The 17,153-nt window shown below is 42.1% G+C and overlaps 1 protein-coding gene and 4 non-coding genes across 6 annotated transcripts in view; 3 read left to right on the top strand and 2 right to left on the bottom strand.

Annotated features, from left to right (window-relative positions):
* TTF2 (transcription termination factor 2) overlaps nucleotides 1–11,205 on the top strand; it is a 38,901-nt gene extending 27,696 nt beyond the window's left edge. For both annotated transcript variants that reach the window (XM_060234608.1, XM_060234609.1), the window contains exons 10-23: nucleotides 899–1,003; nucleotides 1,172–1,322; nucleotides 2,410–2,515; nucleotides 3,628–3,818; nucleotides 4,884–5,037; nucleotides 5,573–5,664; nucleotides 6,927–7,003; nucleotides 7,730–7,872; nucleotides 7,965–8,132; nucleotides 9,163–9,215; nucleotides 9,825–9,978; nucleotides 10,404–10,486; nucleotides 10,699–10,773; nucleotides 10,993–11,205. In XM_060234608.1, the coding sequence (XP_060090591.1) occupies nucleotides 899–1,003; nucleotides 1,172–1,322; nucleotides 2,410–2,515; nucleotides 3,628–3,818; nucleotides 4,884–5,037; nucleotides 5,573–5,664; nucleotides 6,927–7,003; nucleotides 7,730–7,872; nucleotides 7,965–8,132; nucleotides 9,163–9,215; nucleotides 9,825–9,978; nucleotides 10,404–10,486; nucleotides 10,699–10,773; nucleotides 10,993–11,137 (1,697 nt within the window). In that variant the 3' untranslated portion in view covers nucleotides 11,138–11,205. The remainder of the gene's footprint in view (nucleotides 1–898; nucleotides 1,004–1,171; nucleotides 1,323–2,409; nucleotides 2,516–3,627; nucleotides 3,819–4,883; nucleotides 5,038–5,572; nucleotides 5,665–6,926; nucleotides 7,004–7,729; nucleotides 7,873–7,964; nucleotides 8,133–9,162; nucleotides 9,216–9,824; nucleotides 9,979–10,403; nucleotides 10,487–10,698; nucleotides 10,774–10,992) is intronic.
* A 1,655-nt stretch (nucleotides 11,206–12,860) lies between these two features.
* TRNAL-CAG (transfer RNA leucine (anticodon CAG)) lies at nucleotides 12,861–12,943 on the top strand. Its single transcript has one exon. It is a non-coding gene; the product is annotated as a tRNA-Leu (tRNA).
* Nucleotides 12,944–15,612: 2,669 nt separating this feature from the next.
* TRNAT-AGU (transfer RNA threonine (anticodon AGU)) lies at nucleotides 15,613–15,686 on the bottom strand. The gene has a single exon. It is a non-coding gene; the product is annotated as a tRNA-Thr (tRNA).
* Nucleotides 15,687–16,568: 882 nt separating this feature from the next.
* Nucleotides 16,569–16,642, top strand: TRNAI-AAU (transfer RNA isoleucine (anticodon AAU)). Its single transcript has one exon. It is a non-coding gene; the product is annotated as a tRNA-Ile (tRNA).
* Nucleotides 16,643–17,049: 407 nt separating this feature from the next.
* Nucleotides 17,050–17,121, bottom strand: TRNAH-GUG (transfer RNA histidin (anticodon GUG)). The gene has a single exon. It is a non-coding gene; the product is annotated as a tRNA-His (tRNA).
* Nucleotides 17,122–17,153: the final 32 nt, after the last annotated feature.

The following is a 17,153-nucleotide window of genomic DNA, read 5'->3' as shown; positions in this document are numbered from 1 at the left end:
CATGTAGAATATTCTTTCCATGGATCAAGAGAAAAAGATACATATTTGAAGACACAAGTACTTGAGTTGCTGAGATTTCTTATAAATGTGCAATATATATATATATATATATATATATATATATGTTTGACTACTGAAGACAACCAAACGTGTAGTCTTGATCATGTATGTTTTCTGCTTGATACCTATACATGATTTTACCCTGTTTTGAGGCTATTATTGGGCTTATATCAGTTCTTATCTAATTTATAAAGGCATGTATTTTGGTATACTTGATAATATTTATGTTGTACATTTTTAATTGATATTATTTGGCCCCTATATCTGTAAAAAGGACATTTGGCCTAGTTCAAATCTGCTGTCCAACTCTTTAAAGGGGTCCCTTATGGAAGGCTTTTACTGATGATCAGTGATCAAATGAAGTTCTTAGAGACATTGCTTTAAAAAAAACTAGATGGGCTGGGAGAGGGGGACTCTGGCTAAACTCAAGCCTCTTAAGAAGGCTCTGAAGCTGTAGAAGCCAGCTGGCCCAGAGAAAAGGGCTGCTGTTCCTTCTAGTTTCCTTATTACATCTGCCATCTCAAAGCAGTAGAGCAAAGGACCTCATAAAGTGCATAGTCTATTGAAGTTGGTACAGTCCTTCCAGCTATGGCTGCATTCTGGTCTGGATGCCATGATGCTTCTTCCTTTGGCTTCCTCAGCCATCTGAACAGCGTGTGATAGATCCACATTATGTCTCTACAGTGTCTCATTTTCAAAGAAAAAATAATCAGCAATCAAACACTTTTAGAGCTTCAGATACCTGATCAGAGCAAGGCTTAAGAAATGCAGCACTATTTATTCCCATTATACTTTGATTTTGTTTTGTTCTGTTCTGTGCTTTCCCCCCCTCTTCCAGCGGATGATATGGGCTTAGGGAAGACGTTAACGATGATTGCTCTTGTCCTGACTCAGAAACAGTTACAAAAGGAGAAGAAAGTAGAGATTTGTACGTCACGACAAGGTATAGAAGAAGCAGCACTAGCAATTCTATTCCAATGTCCGTAGACTTGTTTATACAGACCAGTAACACTGGAAAAATTCCTGGTAACTTTAGTCTGTGTAGCCAGTAAACATGGTGGACTGTTTTACTTAACAGCATATGCTCATATATTATTCCTTATATTTGAAGGTTCTTCTGTTACCTCTTCCAATGGCACGCTGATTGTCTGCCCTGCATCCCTGATCCATCATTGGAAAAAGGAAGTAGAAAGACATGTGAACAATGGCAACCTGAGAGTCTGTCTGTACCACGGACCTAACCGAAATAAGAATGCAACAGTGTAAGTACAGAGCCACAAGGTAGTCAATATAAACATAATATCATAGGAGGCTTGACTCTGGAACATTGCTTCAGTGCACTCTTTTCCTGGACTTGTAGATAAGCATTGGCACAGAGAGATTGTGTAGCTTAGACTGGGCTGAAATGATGAGTCTTTCCCCTTGACACTTCAGCAACCCTCTTGGAAAACTAAGCTGAACCAGTTTATATTTGTCACACATCAATCTTATTGTGGTTGGCAGTTTTGACACAGGTGAAAGCAGGTGAAATCTCTTTTAATATGTGGTCTAGGATAGTTCTGTGAAGCGAGTTCTCTTTTCTGGTAAAGTGGAGTCAGGGTTCAAATTCTGTACCCAAAATCGTGCTGTTCTATCTGTCTCGTTCTCGATATCTGAGATGTTGCAAGGGTGGATGAAAATGCAAGAGTCAAGCTTGGCATCCATTCTTTTCCTTCAAGGGGGAATCCAAATACAGGCATATTCTGGATCTTAGGTGTGATCAGATGAGCACTTTGATCTGTTGCCATTGCTTTTCCCCAGTGGATTTATAGTGCTTATCCATACAACCACATCTGTTCTCCATTCCCCACTTATCAGCCACCCATCCTCACCCCCCTCCCAACTTTCCCAACACGGGATAAAGTCTGGGGTTTGTTTGTTTTTTTGCTTGAGCCAGTCTGTGCACTTCTGGTGTCTGATCTCTCTGTAGCACACTTGATCCCTTTAGGAAGTCTGACTTCCACTCCCTGGCTGCCTTTCCCTCCCCTGCTAGTGATGTGCACTTAACTGCATATTCACCCAACAGCGAGTAAGTGGATATGTGCAAAGCTGCCTGCCCACCCTTTCTATGGTGACTGTGCAGCAGCAGTCTGATCACTCAACCTTGGGGTGAGATGGGATTAGAATGGTGTGTATGATCACATTCTCTGGAACAAATAGTTCCAGAGAAATTAGAGGCACAGTCAAGCCTGTAGTCTGACTGCACCCTGAGTTACTCACTGGAATTTAAGATGGATTTTTTTCTTTAGTTTTTTGTTGTTGTTTTGAGATACCCTGCAACTCACTGGCCTGTGTCTCCTTCTTGTGCAGCCTCTCTGGATATGACATTGTCATCACCACCTATAGCATTCTAGGCAAGGAAATCCCCACACACAAAGAAGAAGCAGAGGTGGCTGCTAAGGACCACATTGTGCAGGTGAGTGGAAGGTACAGACTAGTCTTAGGCTTTCCTGAGGTAAAAAATACACTTGAATATTAAGAGCCCTGTTGATTTCATAGCTAATGCAGATGTTGTATTGCTTTGACACAGAGTAACTATTAAGGAAGTTCCTCACATTCTGCGCATTTTTGCTCATAAGTGTAATGAAACTCTCATCTAAGGCTGTGACAGTTTAACTTGCTGAGGTAAAAAATCCTCTGAACAATGCAGTGTGACAAGAAATCATTTAAAAATGCTTTGTGAGCCACTTCTTAATGTGAAACCATATTAAGAGTCACAATTAAATACAAATGTAGTGTAGATGGGATTGCCCTTGGAGTCAGCTTGGAGACTTCAGTTGGTACTGAATGCAACAGCTCAATTGTTGTCAGGAACTAGGGTGGAACATGCCCATTATACCCCTTCTACAGTCACTCCATTGGCTGCCCATCAGTTACCAGGTTCTATTCAAGGTACTGACTATCACATGCAGAACCCTACATGGCCTTGGGACAATTATATCTGCAGGACCGTTTATCCTGTGCTTCACCACAACAATTTCACTCACCTGAGCACCCTTTCTGCAGTGCCAACCTGCAAATAGGGTAGATCAAAAGCCACGCATACACTTGCATTCACCTTGTGGAATGGCCTGCCCGAGGAGTTCAGGAAGGTTCACATACTTCAGTCATTCTGCAATTTGTGTAAAACAATTGTTCAGGGGAGAATTATGATAAAGATGATGGCTGTATTATAATGGAATGGTTCAGGAAGGTGCTGTAATAAAGGAAGAGGACTACCTGGCTATACTACTCTATGCACTATGTAATCTGCTTGCTGTATGTATTACCTTGCTCTCATTGAATTGTCTTCTACTTATAATACCATTTTCAGTTTTGGTTTGACACATAATTATGCTTTATTTTCAGATTTCTGTCATTTTTTTCCTATTACATAGCTTATTGGAGACTAAAAAAATCAGTAGAAAGAAAAGCTTAGTCTGGTTTACTTTTTTCTGTCAAATATGTAGATAGATGTTTAAATATTTTTAGCTGATTTTCAACTCCCCATTACTTTAGATTTTAAACCCAGATCTATTTATACTCTAGGATAAATCACTTCCCTTCTCACCTTTGCTGTGGATAAACTGGGCTAGAATTGTATTGGATGAGGCACACAACATCAGAAACCCCAAAGTGCAGGCCTCACTAGCAGTCTGCAAGTTGAGAGCTACTGCCAGGTGGGCTGTAACTGGAACACCCATTCAGAACAACCTCTTGGACATGTACTCCCTGCTAAGGTAAATTGATCACAATTCAAAATTGTAAGAGAGCTGGCATTGTGAAGTTGTATCTTAAACTATGGGCTCATCAGACATTACAGGGAAGACCTTGTTTGTCTCTTGTAAAAACTTGGGGAGAAAAGGTGCTTCCTTAAAAATAGGGTAAAAGTTTTACCCTGATGCTTTAGATCAAGAGTGTTGAACATTTTATTTTATTTTATTCGATTTATATCCCGCCCTACCCCACCGAAGCGGGCTCAGGGCGGCTCACAACATAAAATTCTAACAATAAATCAAAAATTAAAATACGTTAATAATTTACACAGTAAAATAAAACACAAATGTCAGCGTGCTATGCTACAGTCTTCTTAAAATTCAGGTATTCAGATATTCCGATATTCAGATATTCTGATGTTCAGACGTTCAGATGTCGGTCAGTTGTATGCCAACTGGAAGAGGACTGTCTTACAGGCCCTGCGGAACTGCCCAAGGTCCCGCAGGGCCCTCACCTCCTCCGGCAATTGGTTCCACCAGCAAGGGGCTGTGATGGAAAAGGCCCTGTCCCTAGTTGACTTCAGACGGGCCTCCTTTGGCCCGGAGATTGTAAGGAGATTCTGAGAACCCGAACATGTGGTCCATGGACCATATCAGGCCCCTGGAGAATTCCTAACAGGCCCACAAGCAACTCACTGTTGTTTGCTTCCTTCACCCTATCTCTTGCTTCCTTCTGCATCAGAGCTTGCTTTGCCAGGCTTGCTCAATCACACAGGACCTACGGAGCAAAGCCTCTATTGGCTGAGGCTCCTCCCTTGGGGAGGAAGGGGGGAAGGAGAGCCATTTTTTCAAAAAATCTTTGTGTTTGTCTGTGCCCTTTTAGAGTTTTTTATCTCCTCTACATCTGGCATTACATTTTATGATGCCCAGCCTGGCCCGACGAGGCCTCATTTATGTCAGATCCGGCCCCTCATAACAAATGAGTTTGACACCCCAGCTTTAGATGGAAAGCATTACCTTTTCCAACCACCCCCAGTTCAGTGAGATCCAGTGACAGTGCTTCACCTGCCACTCCTGTTGTCCCTGTAGGTTCCTTCGCTGCTCGCCTTTTGATGAATTTAAGGTGTGGAAGAATCAGGTAGATAATAATACAAAAAAAGGAGGAGAGAGATTGGCTATTTTAACCAGGAGCCTTTTATTGCGAAGAACCAAATATGAGCTGGATTCATCTGGCAAGCCTCTGGTAATAATTGTTCTGCCTCTTTTTGGATGTGAAAGGAAATAACCCTGTCATCCCTTTGCTAATGGCCAGCTAGTTGGTTTGATCAGAAAAGGCCCACCAGATGTTTTGGAAGGGGGGGGATGTTTTAGTTTTAAATCAAGTCAAAAATCAACTTGTCAGCTGAACAGTTTCACCTCAAAATTAGAAATAAGAGTTTGTCTCTAGTTTGGGACATTTAGTTCTTTGAAGGCACAAAGTTGGCTATACATACATAGATTCTAACCAGTGGGGCTTTAAATGTCCTACAATATTTGCCACTTTGGACTTGTACTGAGGCAGATTTTTAGCCATCTGAAAACTCTTTGATGCCCGGCTATAAAGGCTGGAGGCTAAGCATTATAACTCACCAAGATTTCTGGGCCCTGGGAAGTGTTAACTCAAATGTACCATGTGAACCTTTCATAAGAGAAGTGATTTTGCTACTGCTCTTTAATGGTTGTATTTCAGCCAGTCATGATGACACTCATTTTATCCATCTAGTTTTCCCTCTGTCCAGGTCTCACTACCTCAGCGACTCACTCGGCTGCACAGATTAAAACTCTCAGACGATGAACAGTTAGTGTATGATGTGCTATTCACACGATCAAGGTATGATGGTTTCTTGGAGGCCTTTTATAGCTCATTCTTTCTTGGCTACAGTTAACAGTCCCAGTGCTTCCCTCCTGAGCTAGACTCTTCCTGATGTACTGTGCCCCTTCAGTTACTGACTGCTGCTCTACTCCCATCCCTTTCTGCAACTTGTCTGTGGTAAAAGTTGGAGGATATGCAGCATGTCTCTGAAATATATTTGATTGTAATCACACCTCACAAATAACATATGCCTTAAAACTCAAAAGGCTAAGTGGAAGAGATATTTAAATTGGTTCATTGCTATTGCCATTAGCTGTTGCCATTGACCACTTTACATCCACACTGAGTCAGAATTCCTAGCCACAGCTTAATGTCACTTAAAGACCATGTGGTGGTATAATGGTTGGGATGTGGTACTAGGATCTGGGAGAGTCATGTCCAGATCCCCACACTGCCATGAAGGGTGCTGAGTCACCTAGAGCCAGTCACTCTTTGAGTCTTAATCTACCTCAGCGACTTTTCTAATAGAGGGCAGAATATTAGCTGAGCTCCATGGAGAAAAGGTTAAATAAAAGATATTTAAAATACTGGGGAAGAAACTAACAATTCATTAAGGTTCCAGTGTTGAGAAATTGCAACTAATTTGAAATAGCTGAAGACAAACAAGGAAAGGGGCTGTGGCTCAGTGGTATATCATCTGCTGGCTAGGCAGAAGGTGCTATGTTCAGTTTCCAGTTAAATGGATCAGGTGGCAGAGAATGGGAAAGATCTCTGCCTTAAGACCCTGAAGAACTGCTACCAATATGAGTAAACAGTACTGATCTTGATGGACCAAAAGGTCTCATTCAGTATAAGGCAGCTTCATGTGTTCAGCCTTCTCAGTTTTAGGGTTCTGCACAGGAGGAGGAGGGAGAGGGCACTTGAGCCTGGCAGTTAACCACATTTGTACGTTTAGCACTGTTGACAGTAGCTCAAATTTCCTTTTTGTATTAAAGAATTCCAATGCAGTTTATGCAGTTAACTCCCTTGGGACAGTCATTCTGTCTCAAGGGGTGTGTTTAAGATTCATAATTTGTTAAAAATAGCATTTGGAATAAATCTCTAGATCTTGTTTAGTTAAAATGCAGAGATTTTTTAAATAGACCATGCTGTTGTCTACTGACGTGTGACCATTTCTTTGTGTTGCAAGTGTTCACTGTTCTCAGCTTGTATATATAGAAAATAAAACTCTAAAAGGACAAATCTGTCTAATTTTTAAAAATTGTGCTTTGTTTAATCAGGTCAACCCTGCAATCGTACCTCAAGAGGCAGGAGGCTCAGTCGACAGAGTATACAGGGAATAACCCATTTGAAAGAGGTTAGAGTTCTTAGGATATTTGTAGAAACATATTGAATGTGTGGGACACAACTTTAATTGGGAAGGCCACAAGCATGCTTAAGTAACATCCTTAAGAGTTAATACACAGCTAGGCCTGACTGAAGAAAAGACAGAACATCCCAGTCTTATCTATAACAGAAACATAACTTGCACTTTGCCTTACTGATTCAGTATAAGGCAGCTTCATGTGTTTCTAAGCAACAATAGAAATAGGGGGATCTTAGAGCCCAAACTGGATTTATCTGGTCAAGGTGCATGTGAAGTGGAATTTTTTTGCTACACTACAGTTTTTAGCCAATGAGCTGTTGCCAGCCTGGCAAGATGTAGGATGTAGCTGGCTCTCACAATGAAATTATGCTGGATGTTGCAGCCAATTAATATGTGCATATGCTAACATGTGCCATCAAGGGTGTATAAGATTGTGACCAGCTTGAAAGAAGGTAGAACAGCTTGGTATTGCAGGGCTTTGGCCTAGCTCTGCTCTCAGTTCAGTGCAATAAACTTTTTTTTCCTTCCACCTTCACATGGACTTCAGCCTTATGTCTTTTATTGGCCAAGGACATTCACATTTACAGATTTGTACAAAAAATTTGATGGGGTAGTTGTAACTTTACAGTGGTTTGTTGCCATGTTCATTTTTCCACTCTAGAAGAACCCTCATTAGTTGCCTCTCTTGTTGCTCTGACGTGTATTTCTCTTGGCTAGTGGCACGACAGTTTCAAGATGGTCAGTGGGACTCCATGGGAAAGACTAACACAGATACTCCACCTGTCCCCACCACTGTTCATATATTGTCCCTGTTGCTGAGGCTCCGTCAGTGCTGCTGCCATCTTTCTTTGCTGAAAATGGTAATTATGCAAGGAACCTTAAGAGCGCTGGTTGCTCCTGAGGCAATGTCGCCATCATGCAAAATCTACTGATTGTGTTCTCTTCATTGCAGGCTCTGGAGCAAGCCAACATGGACAGTGAAGGCATCTCTCTCTCATTGGAGGAGCAGCTTCGTGCCATGACCTTGTCTGAACCTGATAGCAGTGACCCTCAGTCAGTGTACCTCCTTGGTTCACCTTTTGCTGTGGATCTTTTTGAAATCACTAGAATGAATACCAAGGTATAAAGACTGTAGCACTCCCTTTCTAGGAAATCCCTGGCTTCCTTCCTCACTACATTTTTAATTGCCACCAGACTTCACTTACTTGGCAACTTTTTCTTCATTACATAAAAAGCAGTTAAATATGCTTAGGCACCAGTATCTGAACCAATAGTATTGTATCATATGATGCATGCCTGTGAAAAATGGAGGAAGGTACATCAAGTCTGATGCTAGCAAATATGTTTGGAAGAGTTCAGTATACTAGAGCTTAAGAATTAGTGGGTCGATCCTTCACCTCCTTGTTTCCTGTTAAAGTGATTGCTAAAAATCCCAGCACCAAAATTGCTGTTACTACAAGTTGGACTGCTTACAGGAGCAAAGTGCAAGTGCTTCAGAACATTGCAAGTTATGTTGCTATTTTGTCATCTGCTTGTTTGCAGCATGATAGCATTCCTTTATGTATGTTGCCCAAGTCTTACATCCTTGCATTCATTGATGCCTTTTTACATGTTTAAAAAAATTGCAAGTTTAGATAAAACTGATAAGTTTCATTGTTTTAAATGCTTCATTAAGCAAGACAGGCAATCCAACTTTTCATTTAAGTTCACACAGTGTTTCCCAGAAATTTGTGTAGGATGGCAGTGACTCCAGAACTTCCTATGTTTATGTCAGAGAGACACTGAGGTTGCAATCCTAGTTACAGTTACTTATATAAAGAATAAAATAAGAGTTGGTCTTTATACCCTGACTTTCTCTACTTGAAGGAATCTCAAAGCAGCTTACAAAAGCTTTCCCTTCCTCTCTCCCAAACAGACGCCCTGTGGGGTAGGTGGGGGCTGAGAGAACTGTGACTGACCCAAGGTCACCCTTCTAGCTGCATATGAAGGAGTGGGGAATCAAACCGGGTTCTCCAGATTAGAGTCTGCCACTCTTAACCACTACACCACACTGGCTCTCAAATAACCATAACTGAATTCAGCAGAACTTACTGTTGAGTAGTATTAATGGAATTGGATCATAAGTCTACTCTTTCCCCCCAACTTTCTAGTTATCGTATCTGTTGGAAGAGCTAAAGGCCATCCAAGGTCAGTCGCAGAAAAGGTAAGCATAGTTGTACCAGGTGACCTCCTGGGCAGTATTGAAGGTTCAGGATGGTTGGTAGTAAAATACACAAAGAAAGGTGAGGCACTATCTGATGTAATTGTGTTGCCTGTGGCAATATGGGCCCATCCAATTAGCTTGAATCGCTATCCGCCCTGGAATGTCAAGTATACTAATGTTAGCAAAGGAGTGAGATATAAACTAAAGGGATTGCACTCCATGGTATACTATCAGAATGCCTTGGGGTTCATACAAGAAGATTGGAATCCTTGAGGATTCATAAGCAGAAATATGGATCCCATTAGACAGTTGATGCTTGAGTCTTGTTTTGCCATCAGAACTGTAACTCAGATTTGCATGTTCTTTTCTCCTTCCCTTGCACATTCCAGTTTGGTCTTTGTTTTATGGCAAACCTTAGTTTGTTGTTACATTTGAATCCACTGTAGTTTGCTCAACTCAGACATGATAGCAAGCATTTATTGCAAATAATGGAGGAGATCAGAGGGGAGGAAGGAGCACATAAGCCTAAGTACCATCCAGGTAATGTCAGACCATACTTTGCTTGTTGCATTGAGTCCAAACCTAAAATGCTGTCTCCTGTCTTTCTAGTGTTGTTGTGTCTCAATGGACTAGCATGCTGAAGGTTGTAGCAGTCCACCTTGAGAAGCTCGGTCTGAAGTATGCCACAGTAGATGGCTCTGTGAATCCAAAGCAGAGGATGGATGTGGTTGAGGAATTCAATAATAATCCTAAAGGACCTCAGGTGTGGAAAAGGCCAGAGAGAGTGTTTTTCTCTCAGTTGCTGTTAGATTCAGTTGTAGTTGCTGTTGTCACTATGCCAGATCCAGACAGGATTAAGAAGGTTGTTGATTTATTGTGTGTGTGAGATCATGTGTAAGACATGTGAAGAAGAATGTTTTTCTGAAGGGCTCAGATTCCTGATCTGAACAGTAGTAACTCAATGATTCCTATAGCGAATTCAGTGCTCTGAAACAACAGATCAAAAGAAAAGGATTGACAGGTGATGCAGGTTTTGGTCAGAGCTTTGTAGGCTTTGTATCTGATGCCGGGCACAAAATCCAGATTTCCAAGAACCTTGTAAAAATTAGTTTCTTCTTAAACTAAACTCAAGGAAAATGGCGGATCTGGGTTGGGAGACAAGTAACTATTTTCTCTCCTCTCTTTTAGGTGATGCTGATCTCTCTTCTGGCTGGAGGCGTTGGCCTCAACCTCATTGGTGGAAATAATCTCTTTCTCCTTGACATGCATTGGTAAATATAAGGGTAGTATTTTTCTTCTGCTACAAAAGCTTTCCAGAGAGATTGCCACTGCAACTTCCGAAATCGGAATGGGTTCAGTTAAGGAATTTGTGATCTGAAAGGAACTTTACACTGAGCTGAATATGTGGACTGTGGCTTCTGCTCCCACATAACTTATATCTGTAGCTTAAGCAGAGTGACAAGATGGCTTTCTTCCCTTTCAGGAACCCAGCTCTGGAGGACCAAGCCTGTGACCGCATTTACCGTGTGGGGCAACAAAAAGACGTTGTGATTCACAGGTCATACTTCACTATATGTCTTGCGTCTCTTTTAATTTATAGGCATTGTGGATTTGTTCCAACTGTTCTAAGACAAGCTGGAGTGCTGGAGAACCGCTTCTGGCCTGCTCTCTTGTGGGGTTCTTAACTGATTCCTGCTCAGTTCTGTTGATTCATTTAAACTGCTTGAGCAACAAGAACTGACAAAACTTGTGCTAACATAGCACATTTGATTTCTAGGTTTGTTTGTGAAGGGACAGTAGAAGAAAAGATCTTGGAGTTACAAGCCACGAAAAAAGAGCTGGCCCAGAAAGTGCTGTCAGGAAGAGGAGACTCCTTCACAAAGCTCACCCTGGCAGACCTCAAACTTCTTTTTGGCATTTGATTGTGACATTTTGAAAGAGAAGTAAATTAAGGATGTATAAATAAAGTGATTGAGTCATGCTTTTGCAACTGTGTTGCAGTCTTCTTTGTAAGCGTATTTTTCTATAGGAGGGAAGGGCTTACCAACCTTTGATGAGATGAGTAAGGGGAAGAGGGAGGTGTTGCAAGCAGAGGACGAAGGAGGGCCTTCTACTGGCTGCCACCACTCTGATACAGGTCTGTCTGGGAGGGCCCAGAGCACCCACTCACCCACCACTGTCTTCCTTATTAACAAAACACCTTCTATCTGTGACCAGAGATGTGAGGACCAAGAAAGTATAACAGGTTTATTATAAGTGCTCAATAAGAAACAAGTAGGTTGTAAAAACTTTTAAGTGCAACACTAAATATTAAAACAGTGAAGGTGGTGCAAAGCAAAAATAGCTATGCGTTCCCTACATCGAATGCCAACAGACTCACCACTCCTTGCATGAGGGAACCCTCCAACTACAGCCTTTCCAGAGAGAACCCTCCTTACTCCTGCCTTTCCAGAGAGAACAACCTTCTAAACTTCTGCCCACCCAATCCGAGACAGAAGGAATCCTGGGAAATGTAGGCCTTGTAGCTACTGTAATACAGGTTTCCCTGAACTCTGTAGGTCTAAGGAAATGCTTCAACACAGATATGGAATGAGTTAACATTGTCTTACACTTCCATATACTAAATATAGCTGAATATTCATGAATTTGCAGTTGTATTAGATAGTGATAATGAAGGCCGAGCTAGATGCAGCAACATCCTTGTGGCTGCCATGAGGCTCCCTGCAACTATTTTGGCATTTGAAGTGGGGGGAGGGGGAGAGAGAGACAACAGCTGCACTGAGGCAGATCAAGATTGGATCTTGCACCTACTTAAGCCACTAGGCAGTTTGCAGGATTCTCCTCTCCTATTTTATCCTCACAACAACCTTGTAGGTTACGCTGAGAGCATGCAAATGACCCAAGGTCACCTCATGAGTCTCCATGGCAGAGTTCAAGCCTCAGTGTCCCAGATCTTAGTCTGACAGGATAATCCTTATACAATCATTGCTGCTCAAAGATAAAAGATTGAGGGTCAAAACGGCACTGAGCAGGAACTAAACACAAATAGAACAAAGTAGGAATCCAGTAGCACCTTTAAGACCAACAAAGTTTTATTCAGAACGTAAGCTTTCATATGCAGGCATGCTACTTCAGACAAGGAATGTACAGTTTAGTCCCTAAGGTGCAACAGAATGGGATGTAATAAAACTAGGAAGTGTTCAGCCACTGTAAATTCAGGCACGTAAAAATATCAAATTTCCGGCTCTCCCTAGCATTAAAGGGTGCTACTCTAATTTATTTCATTTTGGGGGGGGGGGGGGGTAGAAATTGTGTAGTCTGTTTGATGTGCACTGTGTAGACCTAACGTCAGACTCTATGCTGTCTGGTTGATGTTTAGAAGTTCCTCATCTTTTTTGCTGTGGTTCATATGAGGAAAAATTAATTCTGGACAAGAGTGCTAAATCTGGATGCAAAGTTAGCTGATTATCGAGGTAAAATATAGTGTGAGGGATGTGGAGGGAGAAATGAAGAGGTGGCAGTGATATTTTAATGTAATAAATGCAATGCCATTTAAATTGAATTAATTTATTTGGGTGAATTTTTGAATAGTGGTTCATTTGACTTTTGGTTACTAGTAAATGTGTAAAAGCATTCTTTCCAATTGTCAGGATGGCCGAGCGGTCTAAGGCGCTGCGTTCAGGTCGCAGTCTCCCCTGGAGGCGTGGGTTCGAATCCCACTTCTGACAAAAGGAGTATTTTGGTTATCTGCGTCTTTATATTAAAAGCTACAATATTTTTAAAAGACAAAACAGGGTTTTAAGTACTTTTACACTCTCTTAAATCTGCGGGTTCAATGTTTAGTGTTTACAAGCTGCAAGAGCGGCTTAGCATCTGTATTGACGCACCGAAGGGCACTCGAGTCTGCAAATGGGTGAACAGTAGCTTTTAGTTCATTGGTTGTAGATTTTCCGGGCTTTTAGTTCCTTTGCCGTTATCGCGCGTTAACCCTTCATTGGCATATTCTTTCGACGATTGCGTGATGATGCGGTGGTTGCAAATTTGAGACTTTATACAGGAAAACTTCGCTGGATGCACAAGTACGGAGTGAAAGATCACTTGGCGTAGCTTGCATTCTGTGTTATTTGTAAGAATGGAGAGGAGTCTTTCCCGCGCCGCCGCCGCCCCGCCCCCCCCCGGTCCCTGGTTTTTGTTTTTAAGTGTTCTAGTTGAGATCTACGTAAAATCCATGTGAAAGTACCCCCAGCTAGCTCTCAGTTTGCCATTGCCTTCCTCTACGTGGAAACTCGTGGCTTCATTTAGTTCATTTCTTAATGGTTTCCCATTGCCATCCAAATACTAACCATGCCGAATGCTGCTTAGCAGCAGGAATTCGGAGTCTCGGGCCAGCCTCGGCCATCCTGTTTGCTTGAGGTCGGCTTTTCCTGAAATGTTTATGTTGGCTGCAGATGCACAGCGCTGGGAAAGGTACTCTGAGGCACCGACAGAGAGCCCGTAAGCAGGTGAAATGACAGCTGCTGCTAAGCCCTCACCCCAAACACCAACCCTGACACTACATGAGAGAAGTAGGAGTCAAGTGCACCTTTAAGACCAACAAAGTATTATTCAGAACGTACTTGACTCCTACTTTGTTCTACTGCTTCAGACCAACACGGCTGCCCACTTGGATTTAACTACATGAGAGACTTCAGTGGAGTGGACTGGTATTGCTTAATTTGAAGAGGCTATTTATTTAGGGGGGGGGGGGGAATCAGGTAAAAAAGATATGCACACCCACACTTTAAACTCAAGCAGAACTTACGGTCTCTCGAAGGGGAGGGAATGCCGCAGGTGAGGAGAGCACACTGTTTGTTTCTCTTGGTTCAGGGATAAGAATTTGCTTTGTAGACCAAAGGGATCAGGTTCAGTCTCTAGCACCTCCCAATTAAGGGATCAGGTCGCTGTTGGTGTGAAGATCTTGAAGAGCAGTGTACTGCATGCTTGTTTTCTGTGGCAGTTAGCCAACCATTCAAATATATATATGATCAGAAAGCAAGCTCTAGTGCTAATACAGAAATCATAAAACCAATATAACACTAGTTATAGATGACACACACTGAAAGGTCTGCGAGGAACCTGGATATGAATTCCAGGACTAGGCAAAAAAGCCTATCTCAGCAACTACGGTAGCTCTCTAACTAGCTAAGGCCTTTGGCTTTCCAGCTTTCATGGTATTTGAACAGAGAGCTCCACCCAGTTGGAAAGCCAAAGGCCTTAATTAGAGAGTTAGTTTCTTGAGATATGGCCTGCTTTTTTGCCTGGTCCTGGAATTCCAGTTCTATTGGTGGCTTTTGTAATCAGGGCTGTTGAGGACATACAACGCTGTAGTGTCGGGCTCATTTGCAAACCCTGTCAAACATGAGGAAGACAAACACAGTCATCTTGGCCAAGGAGAGCATGCAGATGGTAGGTTATTGATGCATCCAGACATTAGCTAGTCCCCCATCACTGCTGTTTAACGTTTCCTCAGCTGAATGACCTCTGTTCAGAACAGAACATTGGCCTTACTATGAAGATGACAGTGAGTCATTATATAGTGGAACTCCCCACCTCTTCCCTAATTGACGTGATACTTTAACGAAGGTTCAGAGTAAAGTTGCCAGTCATGGATAAGTAGAAGGGTTCTCTTGTGCATTAGTAACTAGTTAAGCAACGTGAAGGAAGGGTAGTATTAAACCGGGAGTTCTTACGGCAGAGAAGAGTAAGTGAGGGGTCCCTCAAAGCATCTGTGTTTCATTTATACATAAATGATCTGGAAGAAGTGATGGGGTCAAGTTTGCAGACAACATCAACTTATTTTCAAGAAAGAAAACCAAAGCAGATTGTGAACAAGTCTTTGAAACTGGATGAATGGGCAGCACCATGCTGAAAATGTTGACTCAGTGCATGGCAGAGATGAGAAAGGAGAACTCTATGACAGGGATTAGTAGGAGAAGGTATCCCAGTAAAATGGCTAGTACAAGTGATACCCTTGTGTAGGTCTGTGGTGCAGCTGCAGTTTGGATTCTGCGTGCAGTGCTAGCCATCCCATCTCAAAATGTTATATTGTACAGGCTATGCCCATGACTGCTAGTTAGATGTCTTCGAAAGGCAAAATCATGGAGGATAACCTGGGATGGGTGAGTGGGGCTTTTGTGGTCAGAGAAGTCTAATTCGGAATGCCAGTTTCTGAAGTTTGACATCTGCTTGGGAAAGGATGCTTAACTAGATGAGACATTGGCCTCTTCCAGCAGATCTTGTATTCTAAGAACCATTCAATGACAAAAATCACAGGAATAGCTGAGGAACCTATTTTGTCCTAAACTTAATATTTAGCAATAAATGACGAAAAGCAAAATACAAGAATGAAAGCTTCTAGAGGCACCGCTGGGATTCGAACCCAGGATCTCCTGTTTACTAGACAGGCGCTTTAACCAGCTAAGCCACGGCGCCCAAACTTGGTAGATAAGTCTGCAAAAATGCTCTCTAATGAATAAGTGGGCAGATGTTTATATTACAATGTTGGCATTTCCCTAATTACGTGTATTATTTAGGGCATGAAAGCCTAATAGAAGCTATTCGTAGACCATGACAACTCTCATAACTGCCTGATCTAAGCGACGAACAGCATTACCTGCCGATAAACGCCCTCCACCATTCTTAATGAGTTTGCTTTAAGAGTCTGACTTTCGTCTTTTCCCTTTTCTTCTTTTGATCATGCAGCCTTCCTTGGCCTAGGAGGACTTTCCGACTTTCATCCTAATAGTGTGAATGAAATATTTCCTTTTCTGTTGACTTCACTGCGGCTTAATGGCCGTTTTTTATTTTATACAAGCTCACCCGTTCCCCTCCGGAGGGGAGATTGGGAGTGAATCCAGAAGAGGTGAAATTAATCTCCCTCCCTTCTGTGAATCCAGCAGTCCTGCAGGCAAACCCGGCTCGCTCCCATTTTAAACTGTGGATGAACAAGTTGACTGGGGAGGTACACATTTCGTTTTTAAGCAGTTTAGGAGCTTGCAATGCATTCTTGCCCGTGTTAACTGAGAAAATAATGGAATAAAATTTTGAAACTTTTTATCCTCGTCCTCTTGTTACTCAGTTCCAGCTGAAGGACTGCACGTGCCGCCAGCCCGATCACATTTCGTTTCTTTCTTTGCTGCCCTTCTGTGACGACAGTCCCAATTGCTCAAGACGTATGAAAAAATGATTATTTAGTGTTTGTGGTCAAAATCAATGTAAAAGAAAGCAATATCTGGTTTAGAAGTAAGACTGCCGCATCATTCAATTACACTTGTTTTCAACAAGAGAGAAAATGAGAAAACACATTTCGTGTACGGCCGGTTAGCTCAGTTGGTTAGAGCGTGGTGCTAATAACGCCAAGGTCGCGGGTTCGATCCCCGTACGGGCCAGTTTCTTTTTGGCATTAAAAAAAAGTGTTGAGTGAAGAGAAATCCGAAGTTACTACTTTAATTGTCCTTTTCCCCCTCTCCCATTGAAAAAACCTCAGTACAAGAAAGTGTGCTGTTCTCATTGTTACATACAAGGCCGTTTTGCCAGAGGTCATGTAATGTTTCTGACTCTGTTGACATCCAAACTGGTTTCTAAAACAATGTGCATCTATACACAATATCTCTGAAACTTTTATTGTGCCCCGAAAATGTTATTTCGGAATAGTGTTATAGGAGTTATTAGAGGGAAAAAGAGTTTGCTTCCTCTAAAAGAGCTTCTTAAATCGGATAATCATGGGTGTAAACGGGAAACATGTTAGGAAAGAATAGCCTGGAAGCAAAGAACCCCAAAAGACTAAGGGAAAACTTGCCGTGACTCGGATTCGAACCGAGGTTGCTGCGGCCACAACGCAGAGTACTAACCACTATACGATCACGGCGCGCCACTCCAGTGATATTTAATGACCTGTGA

The sequence above is a fragment of the Heteronotia binoei genome, chromosome 3 (genome assembly GCF_032191835.1).
Source record: "Heteronotia binoei isolate CCM8104 ecotype False Entrance Well chromosome 3, APGP_CSIRO_Hbin_v1, whole genome shotgun sequence".
NCBI lineage: Eukaryota > Metazoa > Chordata > Lepidosauria > Squamata > Gekkonidae > Heteronotia > Heteronotia binoei.
The sequence above is the reverse complement of the archived record's forward strand: the minus strand, read 5'-3'. Positions and strand labels throughout refer to the sequence as shown.